Source organism: Delphinapterus leucas, chromosome 7 (assembly GCF_059928025.1).
Source record: "Delphinapterus leucas isolate spDelLeu-1000000601 "Yukka" chromosome 7, BTC_Dleu_Yukka2, whole genome shotgun sequence".
NCBI classification, from domain to species: Eukaryota; Metazoa; Chordata; class Mammalia; order Artiodactyla; family Monodontidae; genus Delphinapterus; species Delphinapterus leucas.
Genome location: NC_143135.1, coordinates 59,771,378 through 59,794,329, shown reverse-complemented (window position 1 = coordinate 59,794,329; position 22,952 = coordinate 59,771,378). Strand labels below are relative to the sequence as shown.

The window sequence follows — 22,952 nt, the reverse complement described above, 5'->3', positions numbered from 1 at the left end:
GAAAAGGGAAATAGAAAACCCCTCTGTCATTTGACTGCTCTGTCAGCGTAAAAACTGCTAGTTCTCAGTTCTCAGCTTAATGACCGGTTCTAAAGGATACTGTAGAGTTTGTCTATTTTGGAATCATTTTTCAGCTGATAACTCACCAAATCTTTTGGCTTAGCCTCCTGAGCATGCAGATAGATACAGTGAAATAATAAGATATAAGATGGAAAATCTCTTCCGTTTGTCTTGGTGTTTGATAATGTATGCGACCTCTCTGGGTGGTTTAAGCGGTTTAGGTGCATTCTATGAAAAGGGAGCTTTTAATGACAAAACTAATGTGATTATCTGAGTGAGGGTGAGAGGCGTATTGAAGCCTTAGAGAAAGAAAATCTGTTAGAAAAGCTGAATGTATCTGCTTAATCCTTTCTCTAATGTGGATGGACCATACTCTCTGAGAAGAGATGGGTCTTTTTTTTTTTAAACCTATCTTCTTTCCTTCTTTAAAAACATTTTCTTTGCCTTCTTTTTCTCTCTTATTCAAATGCTTATCCTCATAGGTACAGGGACACTTAAAGCTTTTAAACAATTCATTATCTTCACTTTCTCTGGTGTACATGGGTCAAAGAGCAGAACCTAAATATTTGGGTACAGAGTTGATTAGTTTGGTACTAAGATTACAATGTTCTACTATCTCCATAATTTCTACACTCTTTAACACAGAATTATTAAAATGGACCTCTTATGCTCTTTTTACATTTTTCCTGAATGTTCACATTTGTTCTAGGAAGTAGAAAGTGAATTAAGTCTGTCCATTTCCTGAACCTCATTTTGCTCTACTCTTTTACAGTTTCCTTTTCACTATTGCATAATAAGAAGTTTTATAATTTTATATTGCCACAGAATCCCTTCTATCTTAAGTTTCTACCTAAAACAAATAAACTTAGAAAAATAGAATCTAAGAATAAAAAAAATTTGTTTAAAAAATTAAGCATGAGGCTACAGGTATGTTTAGGTACTGTTCGTGTTGTTATTTGTCTCTTATATAACTTCTAGGTTGAGTGTGTGTAGTGTACTGGTTACAAATGGAGGCTTCAGAGTGGGTCTGCATTTGAATCCCCGTTCTGCTACTTCCTGGCTGTTTGACTTTGGAGAAGTTTCTTAACCTCTCTGTGCTTTAACTTCCTCAACTGCAAAATGGGGATAATAGTAATTATAATGCTTCTTAGGGTCATTATGAGGATTTAATAGGACCTGGTGTATAGTAAGCACTAAGTTGATGCTAGTTATATGCATATAATTGTTATTATATGATGTCAAAGAGACATTCGTATACCAGGAATTTGTAGCCAAAGTTTGGGTTCAGAACTTATATTCACAGTTTTAAATTTGTGTATCTGTAGCAGATCTCTCTGAGCTTATTTCCTTCCCTGTGAAATGCAGATGGTTATTATATGTTTCTCCCCAGGTCATTGTAGGGAAAGCACCTGACCTCAAGGAATAGTCAATAGTTTTACTAGCAGACCCAGCCCCAGCTGCCCCCTTATCAGTAGATTTATAGTCTAAGTAAGAATGCTGTGCCTTTTGTAGAAATTGTTTAGAAGACACTGTTTGCTAGTGTCTACAAAGTAAATGGAAAGTGCAGTACAGGGGCTACCTCAGTGCTGAGTATTTCGGATGGAAGTGGTTGGCAGAGAATCTTTCCTTGTCTGATTAGATCACAGTCCCTAAGTAAATAATCAACAGACCAAGTGCTTGCCCTCATCAGATGGGTAATACCTGCAAATTATCAGGCATAAGCTGAAGTATTATATGAGGTTGAACCAAAAATGCCAATATTTGTGTTTGACTTATAAACATGGCAATTTCACATGGTTCGGCTTAACATTTACGTATTTTGTGTATCTTATAGATCTTTAATAAAAGTATATGAATATATCCTGTTGAATTACTAGTCTTTAAATAAGCATGGGAATAGTGCTGAGGTTTTGCTAGTATAATTTAAGTATTTTGGGGAAAACTTTATTTACTCTTGGCTACTAAAATTCTTAATGGAATACAGTCTTCCCTCAGTATCCATGGTATCCTCAGGGGATTGGTTCCAGGAGCCCCTGTGTATACCAGAATCCATGGAAGCTCAAGTCCCTTATGTATAACGGTGTAGTATAGTCAGTGGGCCTCTGTATCCATGGGTTTCCCATCCGTGAATTTAATCAACCTCAGGTGGAAATGTCCATCCATGGATGCCAAACTTGTGGATATGGAGGGCTGACTATATATTTATTGAAAAAAATCCGTGTATAAATGGACCCACCCAGTTCAAACCTGTGATTTTCAAGGGTCAACTGTACATAGAGAAATGTAGAGAGTGTGTCTTTTATCTAGAGGATGATGCTTAGACTCACAGAATCTTTGAGTTAGAGAGGAAATTTAGAAACACCTAAAATAACAAAATTCTCTTATTTCAAATATTTGTAAACAAATTTTAAGTGATATTTTTCAGGCCTACTCTCTATCATACTGGTAGAATTATCAACTGGTGCTTCCTTCCTATAAGGCAGTTTGACATGATGTAACAAAGGCCTTAAAAATGTTTATTTCCTTCAAACCAGTAATTCCTCTAAGAATTTATCTCAGGAAAACAAGGGTAGGTAGGTAGATAGATAGATAGATAGATTTAGCCCCAAGGATATTTATTGTAGCCTTACTTGCAATAGTAAAAGATTGGGGATGATTCAAATGACCAATTATAGAGTTTCTTCAACTATTCCTCAACTCCCCATCCTGATTGTTCCCCTCTGAATTTCCTCATGTTGGTCAGTGTCCTTATTAGAGTGTGGTGCTCAGAATTGGACACAGTACTCCAAGGGTGCTCTGACCTCACAGAGGACAGTGGACCCAGGATTGCCCTTAATCTGGACATGGAATTTCTATCAGCAGAGGCCAAGTTTCTGACCAGGATGTTCTCTCTGTGTAAGTGGGGCTGCCAAAACCCAAGTATTGTCAGCTGGTGCCAGTCCCCAGCCATGCTTGTGTCTCTTAGGGAGTGACAGTAACTGCTGTTTGCAGAGATGGCTATTCATAGGGACTCCTTTTCTTTGCCTGACAGAGGCCCAGTGTTCTAGCTCTGAGAGGGGATCTGATGCCAGCATGTGAGTCACACTCACTTGTTACTGTTCTCTTCGAGAGTATTAGGCCACTTGCTGCTGCATATCAGCACTCCCTTCTCCCCCTACCCAGCTTGCACTGTCACCCGGCCTCACCTACCATGCTGTGCTTGAACATAATGCTATTCTTTGCATTGCATGGATCTACTCCGTAGTTTTGTGCTGCATTTTGAAAGAGCTAAGTCTAGTGGGGGTGTCCACATGCAGGAAAGAATGCTGATCAACTGTTGGCATTAGATAGTTTAATAAATTCTATGATTGGTTCTTGATTTCCATATATTCTTGAGTATTTCTAATTGGCATATTTCTCAGGAACACTTTCTGAGAAAAGGGCTATGCAATTAGGTATTTTTGACTTACCATGAATAATTGAGAGTTGTCAGAATAGCAAAACAATCTTTTGCCTTTTCTCTTCAACATGCATTTCCTTATTGCTTTAGGCTTGATAGGTTTTTGCAGCTTTCAGTTTAGTTCAGTTCTGTTTCTTTCTTTTTTTTACATATAAATTAATTAATTAATTTTTAGCTGTGTTGGGTCTTCGTTGTTGCACGGGGGCTTTCTCTGGTTGCGGCGAGCGGGGGCTACTCTTTGTTGTGGTGCGCGAGTTTCTCATTGCGGTGGCATCTCTTGCTGCGGAGCACGGGCTCTAGGTGCATGGGCTTCAGTAGTTTTCACGCACAGGCTTAGTTGCTCTGCGGCATGTGGGATCTTCCCAGACCAGGGATCAAACCCATGCCCCCTGCATTGGCAGGCAGATTCTTAAGCACTGCACCACGAGGGAAGTCCCAGCATGGTTTTTTAAATTAAAAAAAAAAAATTTTTTTTTTTGGATTCTACATATAAGAGAGATAGATCATATAGTATTTGCCTTTCTCTGTCTGACTGATTTCACTTAGCATAATGCCCTTAAAGTCTACCCATGTTGTCACAAATGGCAAGATTTCACTCTTTTTTTATGGCTTAATAATATTCCATCGTATACATGTACCATATCTCCTTTATCCATTCATCCGTTGATGAACATTTAGGTTGTTTCCATATCTTGGCCATTGTAAATAATGCTGCAATGAACATGGAGATGCATATATCTTTTCGGATTAGTGTTTTTGTTTTCCTTGGGTAAATACCCAGAATTGGAATTGCCAGATTTTATGGCATTTCTAGTTTTAAGTTTTTAAGGAAGCCTCCATACTGTTTTCAAAGTGGTGTACCAATTTACATTCCTACCAACAGTGCATAGGGTTCCCTTTTCTTCACATCCTTGCCAACACTTGTCATTTTTATAATAGCCATTCTAATAGATGTGAGGTGATATCTCATTGTACTCTTGATTTGCATTTTCCTTTTGATTAAGGATGTAGAGCATCTTTTCATATACCTGTTGGCCATCTGTATGTCTTCTTTGGAAAACTGTCTATTCAGATCTTCTGCCCATTTTTAATAGGATTTTTTGTTGTTGTTGTTGAGTTGTATGAGTTCTTTATATATTTCGGATGTTAGCCCTTTATCAGATATATGATTTGCAGATATTTTCTCCCATTCAGTGGGTGGCCTTTTCATTTGTTGATGGTTTCCTTTGCTATGCAGGAGGCTTTTAGTTTGATGAAATCCCACTTGTTTATTTTGGCTTTTGTTGCTTCAGGAGTTGTGACTCACAGGCTCTGGAGCGCAGGCTCAGTAGTTGTGGCACACAGGCTTAGTTGGTCCGCGGCATGTGGGGTCTTCCCGGACCAGGGCGCGAACCTGTGTCCCCTGCATTGGCAGGCGGATTCTTAACCACTGTGCCACCAGGGAAGCCCCCCATTGTATATTCTTGATTTGTTTGTCATAAGTTAATTGACCATATATGCATGGGTTTATTTCTGGTCTCTCTATTCTGTTTCATTGATCTACGTGTCTGTTTTTATGCCAGTACCATATTGTTTATTTGTTTGTTTGTTTGTTTGTTTGTTTGTTTGCGGTACGCTGGGCTCTTACTGTTGTGGCCCCTCCCGTAGCGGAGCACAGGCTCCGGACGTGCAGGCCCCGTGGCCATGGCTCACGGGCCCAGCCGCTCCGTGGCATGTGGGATCTTCCCAGACCGGGGCACGAACCTGTGTCCCCTGCATCAGCAGGCGGACTCTCAACCACTGCACCACCAGGGAAGCCCCATATTGTTTTAATTAATAGAGGTTTGTAATATAGTTTGAAATCAGAGAGTGTGATGCCTTTACCATTGTTCTTTCTCAAGATTGCTTTGGCCATTTGGGGTCTTTTATGGTTCCACACAAATTATAGAATTTTTAATTTTATTTCTGTGAAAAATGTCATTGGAATTTTGATAAGGATAGCATTGAATCTGTATATTGCTTTGTGTATGGATATTTTAACAATATTAATTCTTCCAATCCATGAGCATGAAATATATTTTCATTTATTTGTGTCTTCTTCAGTTTTTTCATTAATGTCTTGTATTTTTTTTCTTTTTTGCGGTACATGGGCCTCTCACTGTTGTGGCCTCTCCCGTTGCGGAGCACAGGCTCCGGACGCGCAGGCTCAGCAGCCATGGCTCATGGGCCCAGCCACTCCGCAGCATGTGGGATCTTCCTGGACCGGGGCACGAACCCGTGTCCCCTGAATCGGCAGGTGTACTCTCAACCACTGCGCCACCAGGAAAGCCCAATGTCTTGTATTTTTTAATATGTAGGTCTTTCATGTCTAAAATACCTCCTCCCAGGTATTTTATTCTTTTTTGTTTGTTTGTTTTTTTGGTGGTACGCGGGCCTCTCACTGCTGTGGCCTCTTCCGCTGCGGAGTGCTCTGGATGCGCAGGCTCAGCGGCCATGGCTCACAGGCCCAGCCGCTTCGCGGCATGTGGGATCCTCCTGGACCGGGGCACGAACCCATGTCCCCTGCATCGGCAGGCGGACTCCCAACCACTGCACCACCAGGGAAGCCCTATTTTATTCTTTTTGATGTAATTGTAAATGGGATTGTTTTCTTAATTTCTCTTTCTGATAGTTCATTATTAGTATATAGAAACACAGAAGATTTTTGTATGTTGGTTTTGTTTCTTGCAAGTTTACTGAATTCATTGATTTTTCTTAATAAATTCATTAATTTTCTAACAGTTTTTTTTTTGGCCACACCACACGGCTTGTGGGATCTTATTTCCCTGACCAGGGATCGAACCCATGCCTCCTGCAGTGCAAGTGTGGAGTCCTAACCACTGGACTGCCAGGGAATTTCCTCTAACAGTTTTTTGATGGAGCCTCTATGGTTTTTTATATATAATATCATGTCGTCTGCACATAGAGGTAGTTTTACTTATTCCTTTCAGATTTAGATGCCTTTTATTTCTTTTTCTTACCTAATTGCTCTGGCTAGGACTTCCAATAGTATGTTGAATAAAAGTGGTAAGAGTGGGCATCCTTGTCTTGTTCCTGATCTTAGAGTAAAAGCTTTCAGCTTTTCACTGTGAGTATGATGTTTGCTCTGGGCTTGTCATATACAACCTTTATTATGTTGAAGTATGTCCCCTCTATACCCAGTTTGTTGAGAGTTTTTATTTTTAATCATAAATAGATGTTGAATTTTGTCAAATACTTCTTTTGCATCTATTAAGATGATCATTTGGGGCTTCCCTGGTGGCGCAGTGGTTGAGAATCCACCTGCCAATGCAGGGGACACGGGTTCGAGGCCTGGTCTGGGAGGATCCCACATGCCACGGAGCAACTAGGCCCGTGAGCCATGGCCGCTGAGCCTGCGCGTCTGGAGCCTGTGCTCCGCAACGAGAGGCCGCGATAGTGAGAGGCCCGCGCACCGCAATGAAGAGTGGCCCCCGCTCGCCGCAACTAGAGAAAGCCCTCGCACAGAAACGAAGACCCAACACAGCCAAAGATAAATAAATGAATAAATAAATTTAAAAAAAAAGATGATCATTTAATTTTTATCCTTTATTTTGTTAATATGGTGGTTCACATTGACTGATTTATTGATGTTGAACCATCCTTGCTTCCCTGGATAAATCCTACTTGATCACGGTGTATGATCCTTTTAGTGTATCATTGAATTCGGTTTGCTAATATTTTGTTGAGGATTTTTGCATCTATGGTCATCAGGGATATTGGCCTGTAATTTTCTTTTCTTGTGGCATTCTTATGTAGTTTTGGTATCAGGGTAATTCTGGCCTTGTAAAATGAACTTGGAAGTGTTCCCTCTTCTATTTTTTTGGAAGAGTTTAGGAAGGATTGATATTAATTCTTCCTTGAATGTTGGTAGAATTCACCTGTGAAACCATCTGGTCCTAGACTCTTGTTTTTTTGAAGGTTTTTGTTTCCTGATTCAATCTCCTTACTAGTATTCAGCCTGTTTGGATTTTCTGTTTCATCAGGATTCAGTCTTTTTTTTTTGGCTGTACTGCACAGCATGTGAGATCCTAATTCCCCAACCAGGGATTGAACCTGTATCCTCTGCAGTGGAAGTGTGGAGTCTTAACCCCTGGACTGTCAGGGAAGTCCCCCATGATTCAGTCATGATAGGCTGCATGTTTCTAGGAATTTATGCATTTCTTCTAGGTTGTTGAATTTGATGACATATAATTGTTTATAGTACTCTGTTATGATCCTTTGTATTTCTGCAGTATCAGAAATACACAGGATCTGTAGTATCTGTAGTATCTCCTCTTTCATTTCTGATTTTATTTATTTGAGTTCTCTCTCTTTTTTTCTTGGTCACTCTGGCTAAAGATTTGCTAATTTTATTTTTCAAAATCCAGGTCTTAGTTTTATTAATTTTTTTTCTATTGCCATGCTCCAGACTGCAGTGTTTCCTGGAGGGGAGCTTTACATGTGTCTGGTGCCCTGGCTTTTATGTCTGGCACCCCAGTTTTTGTGGCTCCCACCCAGGGGACACCCCTTGATCACCTGGCTCTGGTGGCTGGGGTGGGTGGGTCTTACATTCCTGAGTCCCATGGGACTGTGCTATTGGAGCTCTGGTTCTTGTCAGGCTGCCACCCTCAGGGCACTGCATAGACAGCAGACTGAGGTACACCCCCTAGTCATTTTGTGAAGGAGACTTCTTTGCTTGTTTGGAGCTTCTGCCTGAGGGGCAGGCTTCAGGTTTAACACGTATTTAGTGGCCTGCAAAGCTGCTCTTAAGGGATGTAGGCCATGGATGCCATCTTGGTGCTTTCCCTCTGCCTTGCTTCAGCTTGCTGATATCACCTAGAAAAGAGCTTATACACTCATCTGGAGCCCTGTTTTTTGTGACTGCCCAGTGGACACTTCCAGATCACCTGACTCTGGTGGCCAACAGGGCTTATGCTTGCAGTCCCACAGCACTGTATATATTTGCATACTTTTAAAAGCTAGTGCTTGAGGGTCTGGCTTCTAGTCATCCTGAATGAAAGGGCTAAGATCCTCCGTTTTGGGATGCTGACAGGTTTTGGCATGTCCTCAACTACTTGGAGTTATTAAAAATGTAATAGGCTGTTTGGATAAGCACAAAGGTTTGAAAGACACCCAAGAGCTAAGGCAGGGTTGAACAACAAGGTTCATCTCCTACACGAGGCCACTCCTTCGTGACTGGGAGAGGTGGTTTTTTCTATTATATAGAAACTAACACAGAGAGTCAAACAAAATGAAGAAATAGAGGAATATGTTCCAAATGAAAGAACAAGATAAAACCTCAGAAAAAAATCTTAATGAGAGAGATATTAATTTACCTGATAAAGAGTTCAAAGTAGTGGTCATAAAGATGCTTACCGAACTGGGGAGCAAGAATGGATGAACACAGAATTTCAGCAAAGAGATGGAAAATATTAAAAAAGTACCACATAGAAGTCACAAAGCTGAAGAATACAATAACTGAAAAAAATTACACTGGAGGGGTTCAACAGCAGATTAGATGAAACAGAAGACAGGATCAGTCAACACAAAGACAGGGCAGTAGGACTTACCCAGTCAGAGCAGCAGAATGAAAAAAAGTGAAAATAGCTTAAGGGACTTATAGACTAACATTTACATCAGGTGGTCTAACGTTCACATCATAGGGTTCCCAGAAGGAGAAGAGAGAGAGAAAGGGGCAGAAATCTTATTTGAAGAAATAATAGGTGAAAGCTTCCCTAATCTTCCAGATCCAGGAATCCCAGAGAGTTCCAAATAAGAGGAATCCAAACAGACCCATACCAAGACACATTATAATTAAAATGTCAAAAGTTAAATACAAGGAGAAAATATTAAAAAGCAACAAGAAAAAGCAATTTGTTACAGGCAAGGGAGCTCCCATGACTATGAGCAGATTTTTTAGCAGAAACTTTGCAGGCCAGAAGGGAAGGACACAGTATGTAAGGTGCTGAAAGAAAAAGCCTTTCAACTAAAAATACTCTACCTGGCAGTTATCATTCAGAAGTGAAGGAGAGATAGAGTTTATCAGACAAGCAAAAGCTAAAGGAGTTCATCACCATTAAACCAGCCTTATAAGAAATGTTAAAAGGTACTTCTTTAAACTGAAAAGAAAGGGCACTAAGTAGTAACAAGAACTCATATGAAAGAATAAATCTCACTGGAAAGGCAAATATATAGTAAAGGTAGTGGATTAATTACTTACAAAACTAGTGTGAAGGCCAAAAAAATCAAAGGTAGTAAAAATAACTATGATTACAGTAACTTGTTAAGGATATACAAGAGAAAAAGATGTAGAATGTGACTTCAGAATTATAAAATGGGGGAGTAATAATGTTGAGCTTTTCAGTGGGATCAAACTTAAGTTGTTATCAACTTAAAATAGACTTTTATCGATAGAAATTGTTATATGTAAGCCTCATGGTAACCACAAAATAAAAACTTATAGTAAATATACAAAAGATAAAGAGAGAGGAATATAAACATACCACTAAAGAAAGTCATCAAGCCACAGAGGAAGAGAGCAAGAGACAAAGAAAGAAAGGAGCTAGAGGAGCTACATAAACAGCCAGAAAACAATGAACAAAATGGCAATAAGCACATATATATTAATAATTACTTTAAATGTAAATGGACCGAATTCTCTAATCAACAGACATAGAGTGGTTGAATGAATAAAAAACCAAGACCATCAATATGTTGCCTATAAGAGACTCACTTTAGATGTAAGGACACAAACAGACTGAAAGTGAAGGGATGGAAAATGATATTCCATGCAAATGGAAACCAAAAGAAAGCTGGGGTAGCTATACTTATATTAGATAAAATAGACTTTAAAATAAAGACTATAATGATATACAAAAAAGTGTGTTACATAATGATAAGGGAGTCAATTCAACAAGAATATATAACATTTGTAAATATCTTTGTGCCCAACATAGGAGAACCTAAATATGTAAAGCAGATATTAACAGACCTAAAGGGAGAAATAGACAGCAGTACATGAACAGTAGGGGACTTTAATACCCCACTAACATCAATAGATAGATTATCCAGGCAGAAAATCAATAAGGAAACATTGATTTTAAACAGCACGTTAGACTAGATGGACTTAACAGATATTTATAGAACATTCTATCTCAGAGCAACAGAATATACATTCTTCTCAAGTACACATAGAACATTTTCTAAGATAGATCAAATGTTAGGCCACAAACAAGTCTTAGAAAATTTAAGAGGATTGAAATCATATGAAGCATCATTTCCAACCACAGTGGTATGAATCTAGAAATAAATTACACAAAGAAAACTGGAAAATTCACAAATATTTCGAGACAAAGCAACATGCTATTGAACAACCAGTGGGTCAAAGAAGAAATTAAAAGAGAAATTTAAAAACTACCTTGAGACAAATGAAAATGGAAATGTAACATACCAGAATTTATGGGATGCAGCAAAAGCACTTCTGGGAGGGAAGTTCATAGTGATAAATGCCTACCTCAAGAAAAGTCTCTAATAAACAATCTAAATTTACACCTCAAGGAACTAGAAAAAGAACAAGTGAAGCTCCAAGTCAGTAGAAGGAAAGAAATAAAGATTAGAGCAGAAATAAATGAAATATAGACTGTATACTTCAGCTTTAACATCACTATCTAGAGTTCAATATTTGTTTATAAATTTTTTGAGGTAAAATTTACATACAAATTGTGTGTTGTTTGTTGTATAGTCCAGATCCCAATGAAGATAAGAAATATTTTCATAACCTTGAAATTTCCCCATGTCCCTGACTAGTCAGTCCTGCCTTCGCTCCCAACCCCAAGTATTACCTGTGACTTTTAGCTCTGATTATAGTCGAGTGTTAGGAGTATTTTGAACTGGGGAGCTGCCTGATATGCTTCTTATAATGTTACAGATGTAGGAGCTTGGTGTAGTTTTTCCAAAAGAAATTTCATAAATTTTGCATTTTCATAAAAATATAGTCATTCATTCAGCAAACATTTAGCTGCCAGATGCCTTGCTAAGTACCAAGGGAGACATTCTGGAATCAAATGAGTGTGGTATCAGCTCTGATAGAAATAAGCACAGGATGAGGAGGCACAAAGAAGGGAGTGATTTAGTTCTCCCTGACTTGAGGGCATAGGCAACAATGGCCTCATAGAGGAGGTGACACTTGAGCTGCGTTGAAGAAGATGAGTTGGTGTTTGCCAGGCAATAGTGGAGTGGGAAAAGGGCATTTCAGTGTGAGCGAAGGCAGTGAGGAGGGAAAGAAGTTGGTGTGGTGGGAATGGTTTTGCTAGGCTGGAGCAAAGGCTGCAGAAGATAAACCTAGAGTGGTAAGTGGGGAGGACTTTGCATACCATGCAAATGACTTTGGTTTATTTCTGTAGTTTGGAGAGTAATTTGAAAGGTTTATTCATTTATGAAGGTGGTTATATGCAATAGATAGAAATTGTCAGGCAATGCCGTTAGATGCTTAAGATTGTTTTATGATCAAATCAAACTCATATTTCTTCTTTGTTTTATTAAACTGTAATTTTATATTTATATTCGACTCTTCTCCCTTTTATCTCTCTAAAATGACAGGTAGTGTGCCAGTATTTGAAAAATCCCAATGTATCTGATACATGGCTGCTGCAGAATATTTTCCAAGCTCTGAATGTATATTACAATTATTCGGGCCAGGCGAGATGCCTGAATATATCAGAGACAGCAACCAGCAGTCTGGGAGCCCTGGGTTGGAGCTATCAGGTAAGTGTGTATATTTCCCCAAGTGGAACTTACTTTTCACTGATATGGTTGTGCTATAACAGAGAATTTGCAAGATTTTATCACCTGGATCCAAATCTGAGTTCTGTTACCTTATACTTTGAGACTATGGATAAGTTTCCTCACTCATACATTCATTAAATACCAATTTTTTTTTATTTTACTGAAGTAAAGTTGATTTACAATGTTGTGTTAATTTCTGCTGTACAGCAAATTGACTCAGTTATACATATGTATATTCTTTTTCATATTCTTTCCCATTATGGTTTGTCACAGGATATTGAATATAGTTCCCTGTGCTATAGAGTAGGACCTCGTTGTTTACCTGTCTTATATATACTATGTATACTAGTTCAGTTTGGTATTTAATCATCACAGAATATATTCTGAGTACTTACCACAAGTCAGGCACTTTTCTAGGCTCCAGAGACACAAAGGTAAATGAGATACGATCTAATCATCAAATATAGCTTGGTGGAAATGATAGGTAACTAAACTAATGTTACAATAGATCTTGGTAAGTCCTATAAAGGTAGCATTTTATGGACACAGAAAAGAAGGGGGAGTCTAACGTGATTCTGTCTGAGCCTCCATTCATTCCTTCATCTGTACAATGAGACTAGTAATAATAATAGTAATACTTTCCTCCAGAGTTGTTTTGAGGATTAAATATGATAATAGATGTGAAATGAAGCAGTTTGCAAAGAAGGAATGTATAGCCCCAACTTCTGTGACTTCTCAGCTGAGCCTTTCCAGGAATAATGAGAGGTGGTATGGCATAAAGAACAGGGGCTCTGAAGCCAGACTCCTTGAGTTCAAACCCTGGCTTTACTGCTTACAAGCTGTATGACATTGGTCAATTTCTTTAACATTTTATGCCTCATCTTCTCACTGGAATCTCTCCTGGTTTGCTTTTTCAGACCTGCACAGAAATGGTCATGCCCTTCTGTTCTAATGGTATTGATGACATGTTCGAACCTCACTCGTGGAACTTTAAGGAATTTTCTGATGACTGTTTTAAACAGTGGGGTGTGAAACCAAGGCCCTCTTGGATCCCTACTATGTATGGAGGCAAAAACATCAGTTCGCACACGAACATCATTTTCAGGTGAATTTTTGCTGATCCAAAGAAAACTTTGGTTGACGGAGACATTTTTAGAATAGCTGAGAAAAGAGAACCAGGAAAATGCTGCACAGTTACAACAATATAGAATACAGCAGTGTTATCCATTATGTTTTTCTACTTCTTGAAAGACAGAGGATGCTGAGAGGTGATATGAATTTTTGCTCTATTACCAGTATGCTTAAAGGCTTAAAAACAACAGCAACAAAGTTAAAATATTAAAAAAATACTCTCCAACACAAAGTGAAGCATCATCTGTTGTTCTCAATTTGTGTTACTATTGTTATCAATGATAATAAAAAAGTTTAATATATATTTAACAAACACTTTTGAAGTGCCCACTCTGTTCTGTCCCAGGCACTGTATGAGGCACTTTAAATAAATTACTTAATTCAATTCTCACAACAACCCTTGGAAGCAGTTTTTATAGTCCCTTTTTTACTGAGGAGAAAAGTGAAGGTCACTGTGAGCAGTCACTTGCCAAAACTCATCCAGCTTTGTTTTAGTTACCAAGTGATAAAGTCAGTTTGCAACCTTGGTGTGTCTGACTACAAAACCCGTGTTTGTTCTTCTGTTACACTGCTGCACTAGTAGTGTCATATTTGGTATTGGTTCACGTTGGAGTTAATTGAGTAGACTCTATGTGTCTGATTGCAACTTCAAAATTTCCATGTTTTGGCTTGAATATTAGGTTGTTAGTTATTAAAATAGCAACCATTTAATTAAAAATTTCCCCAAATCTATATGGAGATAGTAGAGAGATACCTGTACATATCCCTTAAACTGGACCTATTGTTTAAATTGTAAATGTCATTCTTTTACAAACTCTTCTAAACAGAGTTACATTTGACCTTCTAGACATGGCCAATAGCTTTTAGGAGTGAGGAATGCTGTTTTGACTGAAGGATCACTCTCTGGGTTTAGGCCAGTGGCACTGCCCATTTTGCAAAAGAGCCTCTGTCTTATTGGGTTCATGCTATTTTCTCACTCAGTAGGGTACCTGCCCCCACTATATGGAAAACTTAAAGATTCTTTTTAATTTCCTGAAATTGTTTTCCTTGTCCTCAATAGGAGTCTGCAAAACTATACTTTTCATCTTAACCTTATGAAGTGACAGTTGAGCAAATAAGTATATTTAAGGTATTTAAGGAAACTGCCAAGTTAGGATGTTTGAAATCAGGAAAACATGAAAGGACTGAGAGGACTGAAAAAGGCTTACATATAAGCCTTGGGTGTCCAAGGTCATCTTGTTGCCTCAGAGGAGGAAGTACTTTGTCATGTTCTTGTTTTTCTTTAGGACCTTACCTCCAAGTAGTATTTGTATGGATTTCTCTAGCATGCTGATGCTGTAAGCTCAAAGCTGAAGTTCAAGTTGAATTGTAAAGTGGAGTCTTTAAATCCTTGTATAAAGGTTTTAATATCTGAGTTTTCGTCAAATACATTATCCTTTTTTATTGGATTCAACCATTACAGATGAGTATTTTAGTGATCCATTTGTCCCTTTATACTGTTTTCCTCAGGGTATCAAAATAGCAGTTGTCATCATCATCATCATCATGATTGTCATCATCGGTGGAGAGGATGGATTTTGTGAAAAAAGGTTGAGGAGTAGAACTGAAGCCAGTAGGTGGAAATTATGGCTCAGTGTTAAAAACTTCTAGCTCAGTGTAAGAAAGGACTTCCTAACAGAGTTGTGCAAAGGCAGAATGAGCTGTCTTAAATTACTTAAGCTCTTTGACCCTCAGTTTCCTCTTCTGTAAAATCACCCACAGAGTTGTTGTGATGCTTAAAAAATTTAACCTAGTGAAGTACTTGGCCCAGACCTAGCAAATATATATGCTCAAAAAATGTACGTTGAATGAATAAATGGAAGTATACTCTCAGCCTGTACTTTACCTTCTAGCCAACAGGGGACTTATCTGTCCCTGAATGTCCTTTCCTTCCCCTTTTTTCTTTTTCCTAAGGCTTGGGCATCCTCCAAGAAACCTTCCCTGACACCTCCAGGGAGGTTAGGTTTCCCCCACACACTTAGCTCCACTAAGGCCTGTGACTATCCCTTAGCGCCCTGTGTGGAAATTATCTGTTTGTGTTTCTATCTGCCCCATGAGACTGTAAACTTCTCAAAGACAGAGACTTTGTCTTAATCATCTCTGTGCCTTTAGCACCTGCTACAGTGACTGGCACAGAGTAAATGCCTAATATGTTTGATAAGGATGAGGAATGATATAAAGCTCAGAAAGGCTTCAGAGGCATGTGAAAGTTTAAAGGCAGAACTATATGAAAATGCTGGTTTATCTTTGTGCAGTGGCAAGACTACTTTTAAAAAGAAATCTTTTCCCATATGCTGCTAGGTGTGAAGAATTCAATGTAAAACTTAAGTTATTTAAAAATTCAAAATTCTACTGCTTTTCTGAAGAAAGCATATTCTGAAAGTAAAAGAGCAGCTTTAGGTGTGTCTGTTCTGTCTACTTAGTGGCCATCAGCTAGAAAACATTACTGGTTGATGAGTAAGAAAATGTCCAAGGAACCATGTGGAAAGTGTATTTTATGTTCATGCTTCTCTCAAGTCACCTCACACAAATCCAACTGTGACTGCTTTTCTAGTTAGAAAATTCAGTCTGTTTTTAATGGTTGGATTAGAGATTTGCCAGTTAAGAGCTTGGGCTTTGAAGTCAGGGAGACCTGGGTGCCATTCTGCTTCTACCCTGAATTAGCTGCGTGGCCTCAGGCAAATTGCCAATTTTTATGAGTTAGAAATAATGACTACCTGCCAGAGTTACTTTGAGGAGGAGATAGATTATCATAGAAGTGAGCACTGTGAGGGCAGAGGTTTTGTCTGTTCATGGTTAAGTCACCTGTACCCAGTCAGTACCTGACACATAGTAGGCACTCAGTAAATGTGTTGAATGAATGAGGATTTAATAGTAGCTATTAATAGTTCCATTTCAGCAATTTTCTTATTCCACAGTGGTTTTGTTAGAAGGATTTATTTTTTCCCCAACTCCAGTTGGTAAGAAATTATCTTACAAATGGTCATTTTCAGTTATTTAAATATAAATTCAAAAAGGAGTCTCTGAGAAGCTGGTTACTTTAACATCATTTCTCAGGCAAATTAATTGTTGCCAGCAATTAAGTGAGGCTCACTCTTGGGAATTTTATCCAGGCATCTAGATTCTCTCATGAAAGCCAGTATTTTTTTTTCCTGTAAATTTCCCAGTGACTGGTTTAGCTTTCACATGTCTAGAACCAAGAAATTCAAGTCCATGTGCATCTTAGGTCTCTCAGCAACTCCAAACACTGTTGCTAAGCCACTAGGCTGATTCAGATGACCTTTTAAATCAAATGCAGTTTGCTTATTATGTGGCTGTTGGGATAGCTTTTTTGTTTTGCAAATAATGGAGAGTTTCCTATCTGGGTTGGTCCTGTCAAATTGCAATAATGATAAAGGCCATTTGTTCACTTAAGAGAATCCAACTCCTTGTGTAGTTTACTTTAAAAATTTATCTCATAGTTGAAAACTAAGGCTCCTATTTTGCATGTGAGTTTTTCCTCTTGTTTTTAACAAAACCCGCCAAAAAAAGTACATTTTTGGAGTGATTTTTTTTCCCCAAGAATGATGTTGTTAAGTTGCAATTGAATTAATTTTTTTAAGAAGAAAAATGTGGTTAAAAGTGTGGTGAGGGTAGAACAGGGGTTTTAAACTTGTATTTCAGATACACATGTATTTAACATACCTAAATGCTTATTTCTTTTTTAATTTGTACATTTACCTAGAAAATTGATTGCATTCGTTTTCTGACCAAATTTCTGTGAGAAATGCTATTGCATCCCTTTTCATTATTCATTTACCTCTCAGAAGTATTAACACTTCTTATGCTTACAGAATATGATAATAACTATAATAATGCTGCACATTCATGTGTTTTATAGTTTATACCTTATTTCCACATATATTATTCAACTTGGGCCTCACAATATCTCTGTGAGTGAGGGGCATTATCTTTAAAAAAATTATTTTTGGTAATACACATGAGAATTGAGGTTCAGAGGGGTCAGGTGACTTACCCAAAGTCATGTGGCTTACTAGGGTATAAAACTTAGGTCTGCTGACTTAGTTCATTGTTTCTTGCCAGTATTACACATAGCTGAAGGTCAGTCTCTCTATATTTATATGAATCACTTAGGTGAACTCTGCTTTCCCATGTGAAAAGTACTGAAGTGATTTACATGTTCCTAAACTTGCATGTGTGTATTTATAGATCTCTTTTGTGTAGGGCATCTGATGTAAGGCCACAAATAACTACATACATTCTTTTTTCATTCATTCGATAAATATTTGTATGGCTCCTACTGTGTGCCAGGTGCTGAAGATACAGTAATAAAACAGACAAAAAGCCCTGCCCTTGGGGAGTTCTAGTTTGAGGGATGGATAATGAACAAGATAGCACTTATAACCATGTTAGAAGGAGATAAGTGCTAAGGGAAAAAAAATAAATAAGGGGAAGAGGGTTATGAAATCTTGGTGGGGGTGGGGAGAAGTTTGAAGTTTTAGATGAGGTGACTAAGGAAGACCTCACCAAGGGGTGACTTTTGTTTTTGTGTTTTTGTTTTTTTGGGTTTTATTTGCGGTATGCGGGCCTCTCACTGCGGTGGCCTCTACCGTGGCAGAGCACAGGCTCCGGACGCGCAGGCCCAGTGGCCATGGCTCATGGGCCCAGCAGCTCCGTGGCATGTGGGATCCTCCCGGACCGGGGCATGAACCCATGTCCCCTGCATCGGCAGGCGGACTCCCAACCACTGTGCCACCAGGGAAGCCCAGGGGTGACTTTTGAATAGTGATGTGGAGGAAGGAGCTAGCTAGCCACGAGTTCGGTGGGCTAAGAATACTCAAGCAGAGAGGTAAGCAGAGGCAAAGGCCTTGAGAGGTAAATGTCCCAGCATGTTCTCCTCCAGGTACAGTGAGAAAGTCAGTGTGGCTGGAGTGGAGTTAAGGAGGGAGAGAGTAGCAGGAGATGAAATCAGAGAGGCAGCAAGGGCCCAGATCATTTAGAGACTTGTAGGTCCTGCATGTTTGGTTTTTACTCTGAAGGAAATGGGAAAACTTGGAGTGTTTTAAGCAGAGGAGTGACAGAATCTGATTCAGATTTTAACAGCATCAAATTGGCTGCTGTCTTGATACTAGATTGCAGGGAGACAAGAGTAGAAGCAGGAAGATCAGTTAAAAGGCTCTTCAGCTGGGTTTCCCTGGTGGCGCAGTGGTTGAGAGTCCGCCTGCCGATGCAGGGGACACGGGTTTGTGCCCCGGTCTGGGAAGATCCCACATGCCGCGGGGCGACTAGGCCCATGAGCCATGGCCGCTGAGCCTGCGCATCCGGAGCCTGTGCTCCGCAAAGGGAGAGGCCACAACAGTGAGAGGCCCACGTACTGCAAAAAAAAAAAAAAAAAAAAAGGCTCTTCAGGCTAGAGATAACGGTGACTTAGACCAGAGCAGTGGCAGTGGGGTGGTGAGAAGAGTTCAAATTCTGGGTATATTTGAATTTATAGCTGACAGGATTTGTCGACAGATTAGATATGAAAGACAGATTAAAAAGTAACAAGTTTTTGGCCCAGCAACTGGAAAGATAAGGTTGCCATTGACAGAGGTTGGGAAGATAGTGGCAGGGCTGGTTGGGAGTTGGAGAGTATAAAGAGCTCTGTTTTGAAAGCTTGAGATGTCTCGTTAGACTGCCATGTAAAAATGTCAAGTATATAATTGAATATTGGTCCTGAAGTTTAGGGGAAAGGTCCTGGCTAAAGATACTATGTGATAGTCATTTGTGTATAGATCGTACTTATAGATGATAGGGTTTTTCTTAAATGATTATGCAAATTATGGAAATAATTTCATATGTCTGATAATATGACCTTGAAGATTTGTTATTTCAGGCTTTGTAACAATATCAGCAAAATAGAATGTGCATTAAACAAATGTCAGAACACACATTAAACTGTTCTGTAAGTGATTTCAAGTGATTTATAGATAGACATACCAAGAGGTGCTGTACAGGGAAAAGTGACCTAATACCTACCATGGGCCAGGTACTTAAATCCAGCTGTTTCAGCCCCTGTTATATCCTGAGGAATCTAAGCTTCCATGAGATTAGGAAGATGAGAGGCAGACCTGGGACTGGAACCCAGGCGTGTCTGATCCCGAAGTTTGTGCTCTTCTTACTCTGCACCACACAAGCCAAGATGGTATGTGCTGTTGATTTCCAACAGCAATCATGTGTCCATGAAATGCAATGTGTAGTATAAAATGAGCGTTGGAATAGGCTTACAAGATCTGAGTTTGTATCTCAGAGGCTTGATTTGAGTAAGCCTTCTAACTTCACTAGGCATTAGTTTTCTCATCTCTAAGAGTTGTAATTAAACCTATCTCACATGGTTGATATAATGTGAGGTCAAATATGAAAGGCTTTGTAAACTTTAAACCAGTCAGAAATTGACAAACTGATCTTAAAATTCATCTAAAAATGCAAGGGACCCAGAATAGCTAAATCAATCTTGAAAAGGAAGAACAAATTTGAAGAACTCATACTTCCGGATTTCAAACTTTGTATAAAGCTACCGGAATCAATACAGTGTGATACTGGCATAAGCATAGACATATAGATCAGTGGAAGAGAATTGACAGTCTAGAAGTCAGCCCTTATCTGTGTGGTTAATTGATTTTTGACAAGAATGCTAAGACAATTCATTGAGGAAAGAATAGGTTTTTTTAAGAAATGATGCTGGGAAAACTGGATATTCATAGGCAAAAGAATAAAGCTGGATCCCTATTTCATACTATACAAAAAAATTAACTCAAAATGGATCAAATGATTTAATTGATAATTCAATTTAAAATTGAGCAAGGATCTGAGTAGACATTTTTTTCAAAAAAGATATACAAAAGGCCAATCAGCACATGAAAAAAATTCTCAATACCATCAGTCATTTGGGAAATGCAAATCAAGACCACAATGGGATTCCATTTCACACCCACATAGGATGACTATAATCAAAAAGACACTTAATAAATGTTGGTGAGGATACAGAGAATTTAGAACCCTCAGATGTAGTTTGTGGGAGTATAAAATAGAGCAGTCACTTTGGGAAACAGTTTGGCAGTTCATCAAAAGGTTAAGTCATTATATATCCCAGAAATTCCGTTCCTAGTTATATACCCAAAAGAAATGAAAATATTCATCCATGTAAAAACTTGTACACAAATGTTCATTGGAGTAATATTCATAATAGCCAAAAAGTGGAAACAACACAAATGTGCATCTGATGAATGGATAAATAAATGTGGCATATCCATATACAATAGAATATTTTTGGCAATAAAAAGGAAAAATGTACTGATACGTGCTACAACATGGATGAAACGAAAATATGTCAAAGTGAAAGAAGCCAATCACAGAAAACACCCATTATATAATTCCATTTATATGAGATGTCCAAAATAGGCAAATCTATAGAGATAGAAAGTAGATTAGTGGTTGCCTGGGGCTGAGAGTGAGGGGAAGTAGTAGAGGGGAATGGGGATTTGACTGCCAGTGAGTATAGGTTTCTCTTGGGGGTGATGAAAATGTTCTAAAATTGATCGTGATGATGGTTACACATCTCTGAATACACTAAAAACCATTGAATTTGTACGATATAAGTGTCCCTTTTGTGGGAGATGAATTATAGCTCAACAAAGCTGTTAACAAATATTATTAGGGATGCTGTCTGTGTTTGTATGGGCTTTTTTTTCAGCTAAACTAAATATCCTGTTTCAATAACTGATCCTGTTTATATCATTCTGAAATGTGTTGTGTGAACCAGCCAGGACTAATAACCTAATAGCATTTCCTTAATTTTAAAGCTAATGTAAAATGAGTATCTTGAGTAATGCCCAAAAGTTCTGATTCTAGATTCAGAGCAATTTTTCCAGTCCTACTGCCCTATTTCCCAAAGTACTATACTAAGAGGGACATTTTTTTAAAAAAATGGTTTGTTTTTTTAAAGAGCCAAGAGATAATTAACATTTTTAAATATGAAAATTTTTCTTTATCACTTTGGTATTTGGGTCTTAGGAAAGAAGGAGACTGGCTTTAATTGAAGGATTCCTATGTGCCTGACACTTATTAAACATATCCACATGTAGCATCTGATTTAACCCTTGAAGCAACCTTATGAGGTAGGCCTTGTTAACTCTACTTTACAGATAAGGAGACTGAGTCAGGTAACTTGTGTAAGGTCATACAGCTTTTGAGTGATGAAGCCAGGATTGGAATTCAGTCTTCTAAATTCCAAGTCCCAGTACAATCTAGGTTGATTCATGGGGCATCACCTTCAGTCTTCTCTGGCCCTATTTCTGTACCTGCTTGCAGAAATATTGTCAAACTCCAGGATAAAGCACCTTTCTATATGACAGATTAAATCCTCAGATCAAATCCCCCAGGTTATAAGCTTATAATTTTAGGTGTTATGCATATAGTAGGTTTCTCCTATCTTATATTTGTGTAGATATAAAAAACTAATAATCTGTTTTTTTTTTTTCTTTCCCTCACTTAGCAATGGTGAAATAGACCCGTGGTCAGGAGGTGGAGTAACTAAGGATATTACAGACACCTTACTTGCGATCGTCATCCCAGAGGGAGCGCATCATCTAGATCTTCGAGCCAACAATGCCTTTGATCCCGTCACTGTGCTATTAGCCCGCTCCTTGGAAGTGAGACACATGAAGCAGTGGATCAAAGATTTCTATGCAAGTCTGAGAAAGATGCACTGAGTAACGTTCGATCATTTTCAGTTTCTTCTTTTAAGTTAATTCCACCCACACTTCCATTCACTTTGGTTTTCTGTACATAATTACTTTCCCTTGTTTATTAGATTCGGTGTGGTGAAGGTTGATATAGAAGAGAACGTGATGGTGGTGATAGCAGCCATCCAATGACCTGAGTCCTTGCCATCTTTGTGCCACCTCCAGGAAGAATCTCTTCATGACAGCTTTCCCACACCATCAGTGGCCTTGATAACTAGAGCAGAGTATTGACTGCCTTTCACAAGAGGGGCGAGTCACTTCCTTGGTTTCTCTGAAAGCAGGGATTTATTGGTTTCGAAGTTGAAGTCTCTTTGGCCCATTTGTCACTAGCCCCTCCTCTACTTTCCCAAAAGGAAAAGCAGAAGATGGATAAAAATGATGTAATTGCAGCTGGTAGGAAGGATATCCAGTGCCAAACCAGGAAATGGGAACCATTTCTTTTGTGCTTGATTTAATGACTTTGAACTGTGCTGTAAATAAAGAATAGGGCTGGACCTTATACCTGTGTGTTGCTTCTGAAGCTCACTCCAGCTGTTGGGAATGCTGTGTGCACTGGGCTTGGCTGTTTTTATAAAGTCCTTTAATTTTCTCTCTTCTATTTGGCAGCTTTTCTTAGTTCTGGGATATTTGCCACCATGGTACTGCCAGTAAGAAATCTGGCCTTTTTCTGCTCCATTTCTCTTTGTTTCTGAGGTCAG

The 22,952-nt window shown here is 38.8% G+C and overlaps 1 protein-coding gene across 2 annotated transcripts in view; it reads left to right on the top strand.

Moving 5' to 3' along the window:
* PRCP (prolylcarboxypeptidase) overlaps window positions 1-22,753 on the top strand; it is a 72,546-nt gene extending 49,793 nt beyond the window's left edge. Inside the window, exons 8-11 of one of the 2 annotated variants that reach the window (XM_030761246.2) lie at window positions 12,116-12,280; window positions 13,219-13,406; window positions 22,005-22,221; window positions 22,323-22,753. In XM_030761246.2, coding sequence (XP_030617106.1) covers window positions 12,116-12,280; window positions 13,219-13,406; window positions 22,005-22,221 — 570 coding nt within the window. In that variant the 3' untranslated portion in view covers window positions 22,323-22,753. Of the gene's footprint in view, window positions 1-12,115; window positions 12,281-13,218; window positions 13,407-22,004 lie in introns of both variants that reach the window. The other variant, XM_089915358.1, reaches the window with a different exon arrangement.
* The last annotated feature ends 199 nt before the right edge of the window (window positions 22,754-22,952 follow it).